The sequence below is a fragment of the Panthera uncia genome, chromosome D4, assembly GCF_023721935.1.
Source record: "Panthera uncia isolate 11264 chromosome D4, Puncia_PCG_1.0, whole genome shotgun sequence".
NCBI classification, from domain to species: domain Eukaryota; kingdom Metazoa; phylum Chordata; class Mammalia; order Carnivora; family Felidae; genus Panthera; species Panthera uncia.
This window is the reverse complement of record NC_064807.1, coordinates 28,457,574-28,477,105: the sequence shown is the minus strand read 5'-3', so window position 1 is coordinate 28,477,105 and position 19,532 is coordinate 28,457,574. Positions and strand designations below refer to the sequence as shown.

The following is a 19,532-nucleotide window of genomic DNA, read 5'->3' as shown; positions in this document are numbered from 1 at the left end:
GAATCCTGTCTTTTTTATGAGGCATGCTTTTTTTTTTTTTTTTTTTTTTTTAAGCTGCCTGGACACCGCCTTATTTTATCTGCTTGAGTACAGACCTCTCACTAGTTATCCTTCCCTGAGTGATGAATTGGATGTCTCTTCCTCCTTATGACAATAGCCCTCTCAGGGCAAAGCAGTAGCCACATAGCTTGGGGAAAGTGGGAGCAGATAAAGAAGCCTGTGGATTTACTTCTCCTAGGAGCCAGGGCTAGGAAGATGGAGCCGTTATTTGAGGATGGGAAGGAAGAAGAGAAAACAAACCCTAGGTTTGTATCGCTGGCCAGTTCTGATAGTTGTAATATTTTCAGAGACTCAGCTAGAAAATAGAAAATACTTACAGAATTTTTTGGTAATTAAAATTTTTAATTGTATTCATCAAGTATTTTATGTATTGATTAGCATTTATAAGCCATGACAGCTTTTATTTTTTCTTTTGAGGTAATATGTGTGTGGTAAATGTATATCTAGAAGTTAGAGAATTTGTGTGTGTGTGTGTGTAATGGAAAATAATACATACAGGAAAGCACATAAACATGACTTACAGTTTTTTAATTATTAAAATGTTAACACACACGTTAGTGGCATCCAGGTCAAGAAATAGAATATTGCCAGCATCTTGAGAGCCCTTCATGTATACCTTCCCGATAGTACTTCTTCTCTTCTTCTAAAGGTAATAGGTTTCCTGACTTTTCAGAGTAATCACTACAGTTTAGTTTTACCTGATTTTGAACTTTATGTAAATGAATCACATCTTATATATTCTTATGGGTTGGTTTCTTTTTCTCAACATTATGATTGAAAATTCATCTCTATGCCTGTGGTAGGTCCTGCATTGTCATTGCTGCATAGAGTTCCCTTATATGAATATATCACATTAGTTTATTCATTCTACTCTTGACTGGCATATGGGTTCTTTTCAATTTGGGTCTGTTATGAATAATGCTGCAGTGAACATTCTGCTAGTGTTCATAAACACTTAACAAGCTTGGAGTGTTCTTTGAGGGAGAGTTTGTAATTTGTGGATTTTTGTATGATTATGATTTACTGAGAGAGATGTGTGAAAATTCCCAGTATGAATGGAATACTTTATTTTTATAGTTACATCAATTTCTGTGTTATATTTTGAGCTTTATAGTTTGTTTTATATTTCCATATTACTGGAGCATACAAATTTACAATTGTTTAATCTTCCTGGTGAATTGAACACTTTATCATTATGAAGTGACCCTCTTTACCTCTGGTAATTCTTTTTGCCCCAAAGTGTATTTGAATTGATACTGTTTTTTTATTTGATTCCTTTGGTTAGGTTTGTATGTTGTTGTTGTTGTTGTTGTTGTTTTCCTATTTTCCTTTTAGCCTCTCTGAATCACTATATTCTTATGTTTTAGATGTGTGTTTTATAACATGTAGTTGTTTCTTTTTTTAATTCAAAACTGATATCGTTGTCTATAATGGCCCAGTTATGGAAACAGCCCAAGTGCCCATCAATTGATGAATAGATAAAGAAGATGTGATACACACACACACACACGCACGCACACACACGCACATGCACATACTGGAATATTACTCAGCCATGAAAAAGAATGAACTCTTGCCATTTGCAGGCTAGAGAGTATTATGCTAAGCAAAATAAGTCAGAGCAAGATAAATACCATATGATTTCACTCATATATGGAATCTCAGAAACAAAACAAATGAGCAAAGGGGAAAAAAACAGAGACACAGACTGAGAAACATACTCTTAACTACAGGGAACAAACGGATGGTTACTAGAGGGGAGGTGGGTTGAGGATGGGTTAAATAGGTGACGTGATTAAGGTGTACACTTATGCTGAGCACCAGCTGATGTACAGAAGTGTTGAATCACTGTATTGGACACCTGAAACTAATTATTTCCCTGTATGTTAACTGACTGGAATTTAAATAAAATGTTAAATAAAATAAAAAAATAAAAAATGAATAAAAAATAAATTTAAAAAGTGAAAAACCTGATAATCTTTGGGATGTACTTGGGAATTTAAGTCATTGGCATATTGTATAATTACTGATATATTTTAGTTTAAATCAACCATCTTACTGTGCACTTTTTTAAAATTCTTTTTAAAGTTTATTTACTTATTTTTTCAGAGAACACGCGAGTGGGGAGGGGCAGAGACAAAGTGAGAGAGAGAATCCCAAACAGGCTCTGCACAGACAGTCCCAGTGTGGGTCTCTAACCCACCAACTGTGAGATCATGACCTGAGCCAAAATCAGGAGTCAGATGCTTAACCAACTGAGCCACCCAGGCACCCCTGTGGTTTTTTAAATCTTGTCCATTCTGTATTCCTTTTTCTCTCCAATCTTGCCATTTTTTTACTATAAATTTTTCTCCTTTGATAATTTGGAAATTATATACTACCTGTTGATATTCTATTAGTGGATATCCTAGAAATTATAGTATGCATACTTGAATTATTTAGCACTTTTATCTTCCTTTTCCTGGAAAATGCAGGGACTTTAGAACTCTGACTCTATTTTTCTCCAAGTATGCTATTGCTTTTATATATTTTAATTTCTGTATATATTTAAAAACCCCAATGACACTATTCTTATTTTATATCATAAATGTTAATTTAAATTTTTTCATGTATCTACCATTTTTGTTGTTTTTCATTTGTTCTTATGCCTGCAGAATTCTGTCTGGGATCATTTTCCATTTTCCTGAAGAGCATCCTTTAGTTAGATTAGGCTTACTGGCATCAAACTCTCTCAATGTGTCAAAAGATTTTATTTCACTTTATCTTGAAGAATATTTTAGTTAGGTATAGTATTCTAGGTTGGCCATTTTTTTTCCCCCTTTGACTGTATTGAAGGTATGTTTTCTGGCCATCTTGCTGTATTTTTATGTATCTTACCCATTCTTCTGTGTTTTCCATTGTTTTTACTTTCCATGTGAATTCTGGGTAGTTTCTTCTGATGTATCTTCCAAGTCCATTAATTCTATTTCCATTTGGGTCTGATCAGCTATTAAACCCATGTGTTGAATTCTTTTTTTAAAGTTTATTCATCTATTTTTAAGAGAAAGAGTGAGCGGGAGAGGGGCAGAGAGAGGGAAAGAGAGAATCCCAAGCAGGCTCCATGCTGTCACTGTGGAACCTGATGTGGAGCTCAAACCCATGAACCATGAGATCATGACCTGAGCTGAAATCAAGAGTCAGTCGCTTAACCGACCAAGCCACCCAGGCGCCTCTTCATCTGTTGAATTCTTAATTTCAGTTCCTTTTTTCTTTTCTTCCAGTTTTAGAACTTCTACTGTATTCTTTGTTTTGTTTTGTTATCCTCCATTGGGGTTCTTTCTTGTGTGTTCTTTTCTTCCTGTGTGCTTGATTGTCTTTCATTATATAATTTTTGTTGTATTTGAAACATTATTTTTGGGGGGCACCTGGGTGGCTCAGTGGGTTATGCATCTGACTCTTGGTTTCAGCTCAGGTCATGATCTCAAGGTTTTGTGGGTTTGAGCCCCGCATAGGACTCTGTGCTGGCAGTATGGAGCCTGCTTGAGATTCTCTGTCTCCTCTCTCTCTGACGCTCCCCCACATCTGCCGTTTCTGTCTCTCAAAACAAGTAAATAAAACTTGAAAAATTATTTTTAGAAATAGTTAGAAATAGTTAGAAACCTTGAAGTTATTTTCCTTCAGAGAGGATTTTTGTTTGCATCTTCCAGGCACCTGGAAGCAGACCTAGAAACCAGGGACCACCTTAGTTTAGCTTTAGTTTCATAGTTAGACTGTAGTATACGCAGGTTGGTTCATTTCTGGTTTCACCTATCCTCCCAGGGTGTACCCTCATAGGCACCAACTCTAAGTGTGGGGTGGTTTACTAGGACCTCACTTTGGTAGGCCTGGGCTCCTACTTTTACTTTCTGGCAAGGCTGCAAAAAAAGCTTTTTAACTTTTGCCTTTAACCACCTCTTCAGGATCAGAAATGCCTTCCTAGGCCTGTATAACCCCATGTGTCAAGATCTTTCTCAAATAATTTAACACTGTCTTTCTGATTCTTTGTTGATCTTTTAAAATTTTTTTAAAATGTTTATTAATTTTTGAGAGAGAGAGGTGCAGAATCTGAAGCAGGCTCCAGGCTGTGAGTTGTCAGCATAGAGCCCGACGTGGAGCTTGAACTCATGAATTGTGAGATTATGACCTGAGCCGAAGTCAGATGCTTAACTGACTGAGCCACCTAGGTGCCTCTTGATGATTTTTTTATTACACTTCCATACTTCATGTAACCATATAAAATAGTGTTCATCAGGAAGGTTGGTTTCAATTACAGAGTCTACCGTTATCTGAAGTAGAAGTGAAATTGGATGCAATTTTACTAGGTATGTTTACACTTAAATATATTCTGTACTTTTGTTTACCTCACCCATCCTGGTTAATCAAGAAAACTTACATAGACTTTTACTTCCAGCTTTTTAGAGTGGCTAGAAGAACCAGATAAAACATTTTTTGAAGCCATGGGAAAACTGCAGAGATGCCCAGTACTCAAGGGGTTAAGACCCTGGCAGTGAAGGGAAGTGCAGAGCACTGAGTAGACATTCTTTAGCAGCTTTTCACCCTTAGGGCAATTTGCCATTTCTGGAGAAGCTAGGGGAGACCCAAGAACTTGCAAGAGGGCCTATGCTACTGAGTCAGTGAAGTTAGCAACTCTTTTGGCAGTTTCACGGGGTTGGGCAGACATACATTGGATTTCCATAGGAAAAGATTGTTATTCCTACTACCTACAACTGTAAGGGTTCTATACATCTAGAAATATCATAAAAATAAGCCAATGGATAAAATTAGAAAATCACTATTTTTCAACCCCTAATGCATCTAAAATGATCATCAGTGGATCCTAAGACCATTCAGGAAAGAGTTGATAGTGAAAGGAAAGTATAATGGATGGATTAGGTTGACAGTACCTGAAACAGCTGATCTGTTTAATTCAAAGGACACACCACTACAAATGAAGTATTCTTGGAAAAAGATTGACCCTGAATCTAAAAAAACCTCTAAATTGTGCTCTCAGTTTGTACGCAGTATAGGGGAGAGCAAAACAAGCTAACACCACAGGAATGCAATCAGCCAAATACACAAGTATGAAACGTTCTATTAGTCAATACAATGGATTCTATTAGCCTTTTCGATTGCTTGGTTTTTTTTTTCAGGGGATAAATGATATGAAAAGATTAAAAAATAAAAGAGGGGCAATTGTTACAGATTAAGGGAGACTTATTTTTACATTATTTTGTTACAGATTAAAGGAGAAATATCAATACTGGCCATATGTAATGTGTGGATCTTGTTTGGATTGTAATATAAACAACCCATTATGAAGGAAAATTTTAAAGAAATTTGAACATAGATGGGCCATTGGATGATATTTATTGTGTTTATTTGGCTGGATTTATTGGGTGTGAAAGAGTGTACTCAGGTTTCTTTTTTTTTTTTAATCCTTAGAAAAAAAGAGAAATCAAAGTATTTTGGATAAAGTGGTGTGATGTCTGTGATGTGCTTTAAAATGGAAATTTTTTATAATTGTTTGGACTAGTTAATGGATACATAGGAGTTCATTTGGCTGTTTTGTCTACTTTTTTGGTAAATTTAAAAATACTCATTAAATAGTTATGAGAAAGAAACATCATAAACAAAATTCGCTTATAACATAGCCTGTGCTTTAAGTGAGACCATCATAAGCTGTTCTCTCTATTGGGTAAAAGTCTGCTGTGTATGAGTGGTGTCAGAAAAAGAGACAAACTTCATTTTATTTGCACAGCATTCTTTCCTGTTAGTCTTATCTGTTAGACCTGTGTGGACACCTTGATCCATAGTCTCAGACTGTATGGAAAGGAAGAAGGGAAAGGAAGAAGCAAAAGTAGGGTGAGCTCATATTGAAGGAACAGGAAAAGGGTGCTAGGTGGGCAAAAACCACAGAACTCCACTACCTTTCACTTGTTGGTTACTCAGTACACTCAGACCTACTGCTTTCTACACAAAGAATTTTTAAAACACTTCCAACTAACATAATTTAGCTTTTCCTTCGAAAAGGGAGATAATCTGAAGTAATGCCTGGTTGATGCTTCTGACTTCAGGTCCAGGAATTCTGGATAATGTCAGTGCCTCTTCCTATCTCTGTTATAGTCTGTCAATTATAGACTTTGGAAAATTTATCTACTAATGATATACTCTCTAGGTTCACTAGTAGGAGAGGGAAAAATGAAAGGGAAGGGAATTTAAAAAACAGTATATGACACAGAAAGCAAGACATACAGATAGCATTCAAAAACCTCACTTGTGCATTTTGCCCAAGCAGGCATAATTTGCACATTATGATGGAGTGCTGCTGGGCACACCCGGCTTTGTGGCTTGAGCGATCAGTCCAAGTCACTGAGGCCTGCTGTAGGCTCTCCACAGAATCCAGATCTTCACACACACTTGAGGCAGCATTGGATCTGCTGGGTCATATGTGCTTAGTGGCAGAGCGCTTCAGCATGGACCAGCTGTACAGTGATTCTTGCTCTGGGCCCTTCCCGTATTTTCTCATTGCCTGATAAGTAGGTAAAAGCAGATAAACAGTCTAAAGCCCAGTTTATGTTCAGAATCCCAAATATATCAGCCAAATGTTTTGCCTCTTAGCAGGTGTGAGGTATAGCAATTGTTCACTTTCTTTTTTGTTTGCTCGTGGTTACAATTTTGAGTCAGTAATTAGTATACATAGAATTAAATTGAAAAGGTGCAAAAAGATGTATGGCAAAACCCAAGTTTCTTTTCTGCACCTGTCTTTCAGCTACCCAGGTCTCCACATCGGAGGCAACCACTGGCACTAGTCTGTTGTTTATCATTATTTTAAAGGGCATATCCTGACTTGGCACGGACCATTGGATCACAGGAGACTTCCTGAAATGGCAGGCCCTGTATGTTTATGGGATTTATATCCCACCATCTGGAATACATGTAAGGTACCTACGTCTCCTTAGTTTCCAGGTTCTGTTAGCAGCTAACTTCACTGTGGTAGACCAGTGTAGTAACACCGTGTCCTGAGTTGATACCTCCAAGGGAGGTAAAAGTGAACTGCTTTCTCATATCTTCTGGTTATCTTTATGGAGAAATACATTTACTGCCAGCTTCATAACTGCATTCTAGGTGACTAGGGTGGTTTTAATTTGATCCAGTTGGGATCCATATCTGAAAGTGCAGTTTGAGCTGGAGTCACCATTTGAGTATGTTTATGATAGCCTAATATCGTTGACTAAGACTCACTGGTCCCTTGGTTGGAGAAGTGGGGTTTTCTGCAAATCACCAGACATTGTTTTTTGATAATCCAGTGGCTTTCGCTTGGGTTCACTTTATACTAGAAGAGTATAATGAGGTAGTGGCCCTGATCATAGGCAATACCTCATTGATCTACATTACCTTCTTGTTCCATGGACTTCTGGTTTCCAATACCCTAATATGAACAGAAGTTTCCCTGCCATTTTCCATGATTTGGGCCAGTAACCAGTTCTAAATTCTCCTTCTTTCTTCAAAGTTTTGCTGCCTGCAGCCCGCTATCTGGTTTGTATTAGATATTGTATCAGTACATATTAGACGATATTAATTTGTGAGTTTTTTTTTAAATTACAGAAGTCAATGGTGGTTAATTTAAGAAAAAATAAAAAAAGGATTTTGTGGCAAGCCTCTGGGTAGTGGACAGAATTAAAGAGAGAGCTGAAGGGTGCCTGGCTGGTTCAGTTGGTGGAGCAGGTGACTCTTGATCTTGGGGTCATGAGTTGGAGCCCCCTGTTGGGTGTAGAGATTACTTAAAAATAAAATCTCAAAAAAAAAAAAAAAAAGAGAGCTTAAAACTATACCTTGTTAAGGACGTGATGTAGGGTAGCCTTAGGGATCTAGACTAAGAGAGTCTTTGGAATGACTTAGTTCCATCCTTATGTCCATATATTCAAGACTCAGATTCCCAGCACAGAGTCTGGTTTGCCTAACTTGAATCACCGCCTCACCTCTTGGCTGATGCCACAACGTGCCTTGATTAATAGACTCACCAAGACTTGTAGAAGGGAGGAGAGGTTCTTTCCTCAAGGGAAAGAAGGGAGGAGGAATACGCAACCAGCCAATCAACAGATGCCCCATTCCAGAGTGTTCAGATTAGGTCAGCAGCAGTAGGGTTGTCATTGGCCTTTGGGGGAAGACCATTTCTCTTCGTGAGCTGCTGTCCCAGAGTATTGCAGTATGTTCAGCATCCCTGGCTCCTGGGCACTAAATGTCAGCAGCACCCCCACTGCTAGCCTTCACAATCAGGGCACCACTTGTTTCCCAGCTATCACCATCTCCCCCCTAGACATGCTGTGGAACAGCCCATCAGGACCACTGCACTACATGATCTCTAAAACTGTTTGCATTTAAAACAATCAGATGCATCCCCATTGCTAGGCAAAATGTTGTTTGTAATTTGGCTATAATAAAATAATGTTTGTTTCCTGTCACCTCTACCAAAAAGGTCTTCAGTTTAGTGCCCCCAAATATCTAAACAGACCTGCATCTAGAACTGTATGAAATATATAAGAAATTCATTAATTTGTTTCTTCAGTTTATTTCTTTGATTAAGGGCACAGACTTTAGAGCCAGATTCTCTAAATTCAAATCCCACAACCTGTAGCTCTGCTATTTACTAGCAGTTACTTCCTTTGGGCTTTTACATAATCTTACTTTGAGCAATTACATAATCTCTCTGTGCCTCTGTAAAATGAGGACAATAATAGTACCCATTTCATAGGGTTGCTATGAGGATTAACATAGCTAATGTGCATAAAGCATTTAGTATATTGTCAAGAGCATAGTAAGTGTATGTATGTAAAAGCTATTACTATATTTATAAAATGGGATATTAGTAATTAAGTTTCCCATAGATATGCCTTTAAAATTTTTTTTCTGGGGAAGTTATCTTTTAAAAAGTTAATTGCTCTATCTGGAAAAGCATTTTGTTATTTTGTTACAGCAGTTTAGAACTATACTTTGAAAAATATCAGTGAATTATTCATTTCTTTACTCAGTATTTATTGTTTGCCAGGCATGTGTTAAATCTTTTTTTTTTTTTTTTTAAGTTTGTTTTTTTTGGGGGGGGGGGGGGGGGGTGAGGGAGAGAAGGGAGAGAAGAGGGAGAAGGGAGAGAAGATCCCAATCAAGCTCTGAGCTGGGTTCGAGGCTTGAACTCATGAACTGTGAGATCATGACTAGAGCTGAAACTAAGAGTTGGACGCTTAATTGAGCCACCCAGGTGCCCCAGGCCCGTGTTAAATTCTAAGAGACAGGGAATTTATATACTGGTGGAAGAAGCAGTAACTAAATGAGCAAATAAATGTCCAGGATAATTACTGATGTGATAAGAGCTGTGGAGGAATCAACAGAAAGCCCCGGAAACAGGGAAGGATTCCCTGTGTTGGTGGAAGAGAGGAGAGGCCTGGACTGGACAGTGAGCAGCAGAGGAGAGGCAGCATGGGAAATGGGAGGGTGTGGGCCATGTTTTTGCAGGACTTTAGAGACTCCAACAAGGAGCTGGGGTCTTTTCTACAGGGAGTTGGGATTTCTTTCAAGGAGCTATTGAAGTTGGGGTGGGAAGGTTTTAAGCAGGAGCGTGCTGGGTCTGATTTCCTTTTGGGAAAGTTGGTTTTGTTGACTGTAGACAATAAATTACAGAGGGCCAGGTGGGACCAGGTAGAAGCCTCTAGGGAAGAAATGAATGGGGATGGGGATGGGATGGGATAGGATAGGATGGCAGCAGTGGAGCTGGAAAGAAGTGGATGAAGCTGAGTGAGATCATGTATTTATTTTGGAGGTAGAATTGACAGGTGTTGATGGCTTAGATCAGGAAGTCAGTGAGAGAAAGGGAGGAATCAGGGAGAAGGCCTAGATTCATGGCTATTATGTGCCGTTTGTCACTATTGCTAAACCTTTTTTTTTTTTTTTTACCTCATGGTCCTTTATAAAACTAAATTTTTAGTACCATTTAGTACAATTTTTTTAGTACTTGGTCTCAAATTTTTTGCACTGCAACCAAATTTTATGATCTCTTTAAATTTTTTTGCTTTCTTATTTAGTAATGAAACTCCCTTTGTTGATGTTTTTGGCACTTAATTGGGACCATTTTATCTGTTAATTACTGCTGCTGAGAATTTGAACTCACTCACCATTTGCAGAGCTGTCTTTTGAAATCAGAAAACTGAGTATCACCCCTACCCCTAGAAAGTAGGAGAACTTGTAAAAGCCTGCACCCGATGAGAAGCAGCCCTCCCTTCTTTGCCGGGTGTGGTTCTTATAGGTGAGGACGGTGAGGAGCTGGGATGGTGGGGGGGCACCTGCGGTTTATTTACCTAGCTCTGCCTGAGGTGCCTGCTCACTTCACAACTCCACTCTTCTTTTTAACATGTACTTCCCATGTGGTAGGTCAAGTTTATGAGCTATTTTCTGTCATGTAGGACTAGTACACCTCCTCAATAATTGCATTTTTTCATATTTCACTAAAGTATTTCTTCTCGTGAAAGAATTGAGATCAAGCATAAACACTAGTCTTTAATGAAATAGATTGTTCAAATTGATCCATATGGAATGAATTATTTTACTCTTTTCTAAAAAATGAAGAGAAACTGGGAAGAAATGTCAGTGGACAGTAATGCATAGAGATTTTTTTTAACACGTAAATGAGAAGCCAGAAATGCATATAAAACATGGGAACTTCAAAAACATTTTTTAGACATAGACTATTATTAACACACATGGATGTTTTTGATTTCCCATTACATTAAAATATCCAAATGAACTTCATGTTCAGAACATTTAAAAATAGCTCTATCTTGAAAAGAAGATATAAAGTATTATCAGCTGTGCTTTTTGTGCATAATTAGCATGTGTCTGTGAAAGTATAATGACTTCTAGTGTAATATCACTCTGATAAAAAATTCAGATGGTAAAAATTGGAGCTACAGCTGGGTGACACATTTTAAAATAATTCAAAGGTGACTCCATAAAATCACGCTACTTTAGTCCCTTGTACTCCCCCTTTCACTTGTCAGTAGAACATGAAGTCACCAATAAAAATCCCTTAAATAATGTTTCATTTTTCCCCTCTCTTATAGATTTGATGTGTGCCCACTGTTTCCTTCAGTGCTTGGCGGGCTGCTGTGAAGATACATCACCTTTTCCCTTTTTCCAAGATGGCTCAAGATTCAGTAGGCTTTTCTTCTGATTACCAATTTTGGATGCAGAAACTTTCATTGTGGGACCAGGCCTCCACTTTGGAAACCCAGAAAGACACCTGCCTTCATCTGCCTCGATTTCAGGAATTCCTGAGGCAGATGTATGAAGTCTTGAAAGAGATGGTAGGTAGTAGACCAAAATAATGAATCTCTACTACATTTCACCAAGCTTGAATGTTATCTAGGGTCAGGAACTTGTAGTATTGACCTGATGGATTAGAAAGACAAATTACCTGTAAGTGATATGGACAGGATGGTTTCCTTATCTCTGATTTCTTATGATTTCAGTCTTTTCTTCTTGATTAATTACATTGTCACATGAGACTTCCTGACCAGTAAAGTTGTTTTTTTTTTAAAAAAAACAAGACTGTGACAATCGTTGTCAGGTAAGAATTGGGATTCTTTTAAAGACCTTTGCATCTATTAAATATTGAAAAGTTTTCTGAAATGCTTCTTTATGTTGTTCTTTAATGCTGTCCTAGATAAGGTTCTACTAAGAGGTAATAGGTATTAAGATCTCTTCTTATGAATATTTTAAGTGGTCTTTTCTGGTGAATATTAAGATTTTGAGTATCTTCACTATTGTTGTATAATGTATTGTTCAAAATTTGATATATTTTCATTTTGACATGATTTCTCATTTTTACTTCAGTGGATATTTTTATGAATTAACATGCTTTCATATTATGAAAATATTATTTGTTTTACACCTACTTTGTAATTTCAAAATGAGAAGCAAAATTGTCATTTAATGTAAGTGTTCTTGTGTTACGTTTTTCTTCTCTTAATCTAAGAAGCAAGTCAGAAATTTTAAGAATTATTCATGTTGATGATATGAGTTCATATGTCTTTAGCAACTAGAAGGAAAGATATGGTCTGTGTGATCAACCAAAGCTAACTTTTAAAATTGTTTCTCTATAATTCGACTTCTGCAGCTTGGCTTTAAATTGGTCCCAGAAAGTCTAGGGCTGGCCTTGATGCTAAGACAAATGTGAAGAATTTATTGGTACAGCAGCTTACATTTCAGCTTATGTACATGTTACCTCATTTAGGTCTTATTTTTGAACTTTCTTGAGAGGTAAAGAAGTGGGGAGAGGGCCAGTTGTATAACAGCATGTACATTTTTTAATCTTAAGCTGTTTTCTATTTGGTTGATCTTTTTCATCTCAGGTTTTAGGTTGTTGTAGATTAAGTATGATGTCATTAAGCATGTAGCAACTGAAATGGTAATGAACAGAGATATATGTCTTTATGCTTGGGCTGCTTTTATTTCTTTTTACAAGTTCCAGAGTTCTTGTCCTCCCAAACCTTCTTTGAAATAGCCCTAGTGAAGCTGAGTTAGGAATCTCTCTTATGTTAGAGTGAAAAACCAGGTTGAAAACATGGGATCATAGAACTATTAATTGCTCACAATATTTTGTTCACTGTTATGCAGTCTTTGTTATTTTTAAACAAATTGACCTTTCCTAAGTATGAGTAAAATAAAGTTAATTTGTATCAAGATTTTACATAAATGTGCTGTACATTTTAGTTTTGGTGATGTGGTTTAAGGATGAAATAAGATGGTTACTTGTTAAATTTTATTTGAATCTCCTACTTTTCCAAAATACATACTAAACATTCAAACTCCCTCAACCTGTAGTGTCAGTTCAACCTTTCTAAGTTGCATATTGTCTTTTTATTGACCAAAACGTAACTTTCTTTTACAGGATTCAAATATGATCATTGAAAGATTTCCCACAATAGGTCAACTGTTGGCAAAAACTTGTTGGAATCCTTTTATTTTAGCATTTGGTAAGAATCCAAAGCCTGTCCTCTCAAAATATAAACTTCTAATGATAATTTTAATCTTTGCATTGTTTAACAAAATACAGAGTTTCAAATTATAAATTTTCTCCTATTTTTTATGAAACAGCTATTCAAATGTATTCATTGTTCCATTAGAAAGATAGCATCCTTTTCTTTTCCATATATGTTTGGATAGATAATCACACACACACGCACACACACACACACACACACACACACACACAGATCTGTAAGAAAATAGGACTCCTTATATTATAGAGTAGACTCTTCGAGATGATTATCATAACTTCATTTTTAATTCAGTATAAAATGGTTATAATAATGAAATAATTTCTTGTTTCACAATTTCACATTAACTTGCACACTACTGTTTTCCATGTGTAAAGTCATTCTTTAATATATGAATCCTCCTATGGCCCTGACATTATTTAGGGGTAACATTTTGGTTTTACCTAAGGTGAAGAGGAACCTGGGGACACATTGGGGGAGGTGTTCTTTCCCTGACCTCCTGTCTACCTGTCCAGCCTCATTTCCTATATAATCCTCTGCAACCACACCACACACATGGTAGCCAGGTCAAGTTACTAACAGTGCCTTGAAAGCACATGATATCAGGGCCTGCAACATGTGATTCCTTTGTTTGGAGCTCTGTTCTCATCTCCTGTCCTCTTAAACTTTCTTTGAAATAGTCTTGCTTGGGGCTGCTTTAGGAGCTTCTTTAAGTCTCTTCGTAGCTGATAACATCCCCCTTAACCATAAAACTTACTATACTGTTTTGTAATTATTGGTTTGCCTGTCTGATGTCCTGGAAGACTGAATGCCTCTCAAGAGCAGGAACTGTGGTTTTAGTTCTTTTTGTCATCCTAGGGCCTACAACAGGGTGGAGGAGGCACATCTGAAGGTGTACAGTTGAGGTTTATTGCCTTGACTTGGCTAGTTTAATATTTACTTTTCATATTGTTTAAAGTCAAAGACTAATTGCATAATATAATGAGATGAGAATAAAAAAACAAAGTCAGTATTACCCTATGATATTTTAAAGAATTGTACAATTTCTCTTTCCTAGCCTATCATAAATAATTATAAGAAACATGAACTCAGTGGGGAAGAGACAGGGCTGCATTAGGTCCCGGGAGCATATATACATGGATGCACTACACAAACTCACTCACTCTGTCCCAACCCTCATCTGTCCCTCTTCCTCTCCACTTAGTCCTCTTGCTTCCCTTCCCCTTTGAGTGGACTCTTCCTCCCCTACCCTTCCCCAGCTTGTTGAAGTTCTTGATCTAATATGGCCAAGTCATCACTGTATTTGCCCACCAGGGCCATACATACCTGCCCTAAGTTCATATATTTTGACTAGGCCAGTGTTTCTCAAATATCCTTGACCAGAAATACATTTTCTGTACATGTATACATGTATATACGCATACATACATACACACAGACGTGTATACACACACACATTTCATGAAAGGATGCTTGTTTTGATTTTGTGTAGCCACATTCACTATACTATTTTAAAAATAGTCTTCATGACCCCAAATTATTTTTACAACCCCCCGGATGGGTCATGACCAGAAATGTGAAAAACACTGAGCTAGACCAATGATACTAATGGCAGGAGAAAGGAAAAGAAGTTGTTGACTTTCCTCCATTTAAAGGCACCATCCATTGTGAGATACTTCACACATTGAATAGCCACTTTTTAGAAAAATAAATACTACATCCTTTAAGTGTATATGGTGAATGTAGAATACAACTCTAATTCAGAAATGTTAAGATGTGGGAAAGTTTGTGCTATACAATAAAGAAGTGGAATGAGAGGCATTGCTGATGTTGTGCTAGGCACTGTTCTCTGTGGATTGCAGAGTGGATCTGAGTCCTTGATAGTTTTGTGTATTTATTTTGAGACAGAGTGTGAGGTGGGGAGGGGCAGAGAGAGACAGACAGACAGACAGACAGACAGACACAGAGAATTCCAAGCAGGCTCTGCAGAGTCAGCACAGAGCTGAATGTGGCTCTCGAACTCAGGAAACCATGGGATCATGACCTGAACCGAAATCAAGAGTCAGACGCTTAACCAACTGAGCCACCCAGGTGCCCCGAGTCCTTGATAGTTTTGCAGGATGGGCAATTATGGATTAGAGTAAGTAAATCACTTTCCCCATAATGTAAAACTGATAAAAGTCAGGATCCCACCCCTCTAAAGCCTGCATTGTTGTGATGATCTGGCCTGTGGATCACACCATTGTGGTTGAAGTAGTCTAGTTCTGGCTTTAACACTAGCCAGCCTCACATGAAGTATATATTCACTGGGCAGATATTTGTTAAGCTTTTTTTTTTTTTTTTGTTCCCCAATATGCCAGGCCTAGGAAAACACGGCTCATAATTTCTGCCCACTGGAAGCATCCAGTCAGAAAAGAGACCTCAGCGAATCAGCCTGACTCAGGCATGGCTTGTGTTGTGGAGCCATGAACAAAGAGCTAAAAGAAAAAGGAGTTTGAGTTGGGGCCAACTCTTAGGGGACAGTAAATGAGATGGGATTTTTCTGAGACAAGCTGCCAGACTTGCTAGGTTTCAGATTCCTTATTTGTAAAAGTGAGAGGCTAGACTGATTTATCCCTATGGCCTTAAACTTGTAAGTGTCTGTGGTCTTTCCTTAGCACCTATCCTCATTACATTGGGCCCCTCTGACAACCAGAAACAAATTCTCCATCTCTTTTTGTTTCAAAGCTTGTGTTACATTTTGAACTTTGAGCTTCCTGTTTGAGGTGTGCCTTTGGTTCTGAGCTTAGTGGAGACTGACAGGCAACAGAACTCCATGGTGAATCAAGTCTTGCCTATGTTGCTACTTTTGTTTTGCTAGTTGGACATTGTCCAGGAAAGGATCTTTTCTTATGGTTTTAAATTTTATCAAAATCACTTTTTAAATACAGGAAATGTGACAGTTTCTATCAAAGAAAGAAGTAAACCTCTGGTAATGTTAAATGAGAATTGGATCAGAGATAAAGACAATAAGGAAGGAGGAAATTTGGAAATGTAAAGACACCACAAAGAGACCAGAAAAAACATAATAGAAAGGGAGGGTACACCTTTTATTCAGGGTTGTTCTCTGCATAAAATTACAGATTTCACCTTCTTGGAATTCTGGCCGGTTGTTTCTAGTTCTGCCCTCACGATTAAGCATGTAACAGTTATAACCTCAATATTTGCTATTTATTGCTATGTAACAATTTGCACCTAAGCTTGGCAGCTTAAAATAATAAATATTTATTTTCTTAAAAATGCTACCTTCACACTTTTAAATTACAGATATAAAGTTTACAGAATTGATTTAGCTTTTCATTTGGAATTTTAATTCAAGATATCAAAAAATAGGGGCGCCTGGGTGGCTCAGTCGGGATAAGCATCCAACTCTCTGTTTTGGCTCAGGTCATGATCAGGTCACGGTTTTGTGAGGTCAAGCCCTGCATGGGCTCTGTGTTGAGAGCATGAAGCCTACTTGGGATTCTCTCTCTGCCCCTCCCCCACTCATGCTGTCTCTGTCTCTCTCAAAATAAATAAACTTAAGTAAAATAAAATATTAGGTGGCAAATGTATGTTTGTATATTGTTTTCCCTTCCACTCATTTTTAGAATCCAAATTTGCACGAAGATCTGCTGTCAGTGACTGCTTGCATGATGAATCCCAGGCATTTTCCCATCTCATTTAACTGCCCTGCAGGATGTCCACTCTGGATCTAGGGGAGGAGCCTGACAGATGCCTTCTCCCCTGTAGTGAGTGTTGGAGGCACTCAGGAATAGCAAGTGATGGCTTGCACCTACCTGTAAACACCTAAAGCAAAGTAAACTCATTAGCAGTACATTTCAGTGAATTTCAGTACTTTGAGCAAAGTAAGACACCTCCTAAAGATTGGGTGAACATTTCTCTGGCTGCTCTCTTTCTTTTTTGTTTTTGTGAGAAAAATTAAAAAATGATACATTTGTTGAACTAAATGTGCAGACTCAACTCAACACCTAGGGAAAACTTCCATTTTTAGATTCTATTAGATTTAAGTTCCATAAAATAACATTTTCTTTCTTTGTCTTCTTCTCCTCTCCCTCCTCCTCCTCCTCCTCCTCCTCCTCCTCCTCCTCCTCCTCCTCTCTTAGAGGTGAGTGTCTGCTTTTTGGAAATGCTCCCCATTGGGTTGCATTTTTTCTAACAGGGGAAGCCTTATGTAGTAAGCATATCATGGGATCTGCCCAATACCCTGTGACATGAAGATAATTAGAATTTATTCTAATATTTAAAGCATTGGAAGTACAACAGTCACAGTTTTAATCAGTGACATTGGTTCAACCTCAAGAATCCTAGGACCTTCAAAAGTTAAATTACATGATTTGTGAGATAAACTTAAAATAGGCAAGCCAGTGATGTATTTGAGCTAATAAAAACTAGGAAAAAGAAAAATGAATGTCCCTCAGAATAATGCCTGATAAAGTTTGTTCAGAGGTATTACCAGAAGAGCACAAACTTATGATGTTTATGGTGAAAAAAATGGGTTTAAAAATTACTATTAGTGTCCTTTGGTGTGTGGTTCAAAGTGCAGAGGTAGCTTGCTGTAGTTTGTATTTTCCTTATTTGTTGTTAATGTAACCCTTAGAAATGCTGTGTTTATGAGATTGCAGACGGTAAGAAGGTCAAGGGCAGCAGGTGATTCTGCAGTGGATTGAGTCCAGGTGCTTGGTTTCCTCAGCTTCTTCTACTCAATGGCTGTCCAATAAAGGCCATAGTTTCTTGGCTCTAGTTTAGGTACTGACATCTTCCATTTGAGGCATCATTCTTGCTTCCCAGTTGTGTTGTGAAATCTCCAATTGGAATGGACTCAGTTACCAAAAGAGGAAAAAGAAAATGGCTCACTGAGTAAATATTCTTGCCAAGTATAAGATTTCCAAGTTCAGTGTTTTCAATACATATTTGGTAACGTTTTCAATTTTAAAGAATGAGGAACATGTAAGAGGCTTCTATTTTATCCAAGCCATTTAGTGCTAAACAGAATATATTTTAAAATGATCATTTTGTTAACTTTTTTTCTAACAAGTGAGGGTATTTTGGGAAATTAGAAAATTAAAAGAGTAAGACAGAAATGTAGACTACTATCTGTAACAGTTGTATTGCCTTAAAAAGGTTGAAATTACTAATGGTTTGAAATATGCTTTGATAGAAATGATCTTGAGAAAAGCCCAGTTCTTTTAGTTATTTCCATCATTCTTTTCTGGCTTTATCAGAAAGGGATTGACCACACAAGAGCTAAGCATAAGTGATCCCAAAACCACAAGAATAAAAAACCCCTGCAAAGTAAAGTTTCACACATGGTCCTGGATGCTTGTTCAGTAACTTTAGTAGTTTGATATTTTCATAAAATATGATAAATATATTTCCTTTAGTATAATGTTTAAAAATTTTTTATACTGATTATCTTTTTGTATTTGCTAAAACCTAATTTTAGTTTTTCTTTTTGCAGATGAAAGCCAAAAAATTCTACTATGGTGCTTATGTTGTCTGATTAATAAAGAACCACAGAATTCTGAAGAACTGAAACTGAACTCCTGGACACGGGTAAGAGTAAATCTTGTCCTGCACTGCTTTGCATTAAATTGATTGTTTAAATGTGCTGCTTTACTAGTGCAGTTCTGTGACATTTTAGAAAATTTTTCAAATACAGGCTTCACTGTCCCATTATCTTGCTGGGTGTAAAGTTATTCAAGAGATTTCATTTTTGCTTGATTGTTAATTCCAGAAGATAGTGGACTTTAAGGTGAACTTTCCCTTGCCTGGAAGACCTAACTAATGTGTGATTTTGTAAAGTTACTTTCAGGTAATTAAAAGAATGTTCTCTCTTTCCTTTAAGCAACTGGTATACTTCAAAAATTGTTTTTCCCTACTAACCTAGTTTATTTATTTATTTATTTTTCCTACTAACCTAGTTTAAATACTTACATAATTTCTAAGTACTTCTCTGCATCTCTTGGAATCTAATCTGTAGTAAAACAAAAATTCAGAAAATTCAGTTGCTGCCTTTATGTCCTGAAGTTGGTATCCAGGCCAGGGTGCTCAGACTAGCACCTGGTGCTTGTTGGCTACCGCTGCTTACACCGTCAAATCGGTCAGTCAGATGTGCTAGTGCATGTAGCTGACAGCTTCCTGCACCCCCCTGTCTGTTTCTGCTGTCTCTTGAAGGGCAGGCACAAGTTGGCGAATGTTGTAGGGCTGGGCTGTGGCTGCCCTCACCACTAGCAAGTTGCCTGATTTTTTTCTCATGCCCCCCACTGTCCTGCTGTAACAACCCTAAGGACTTGCTGATGCCTGTCAGACTCCACTTAGTATGCATATGGTTCAGATTAGCTGCTTAGTATTATGAAATCACCCACC

At 37.5% G+C, this 19,532-nt stretch overlaps 1 protein-coding gene across 3 annotated transcripts in view; it reads left to right on the top strand.

Moving 5' to 3' along the window:
• Window positions 1–19,532, top strand: part of FANCC (FA complementation group C) — a 262,669-nt gene that overhangs the window by 85,103 nt on the left and 158,034 nt on the right. For 2 of the 3 annotated variants that reach the window (XM_049634284.1, XM_049634276.1), the window contains 3 exons: window positions 11,187–11,429; window positions 13,016–13,100; window positions 18,625–18,719. In XM_049634284.1, coding sequence (XP_049490241.1) covers window positions 11,265–11,429; window positions 13,016–13,100; window positions 18,625–18,719 — 345 coding nt within the window. In that variant the 5' untranslated portion in view covers window positions 11,187–11,264. Of the gene's footprint in view, window positions 1–6,489; window positions 6,615–11,186; window positions 11,430–13,015; window positions 13,101–18,624; window positions 18,720–19,532 lie in introns of those variants that run through there. The other variant, XM_049634290.1, reaches the window with a different exon arrangement.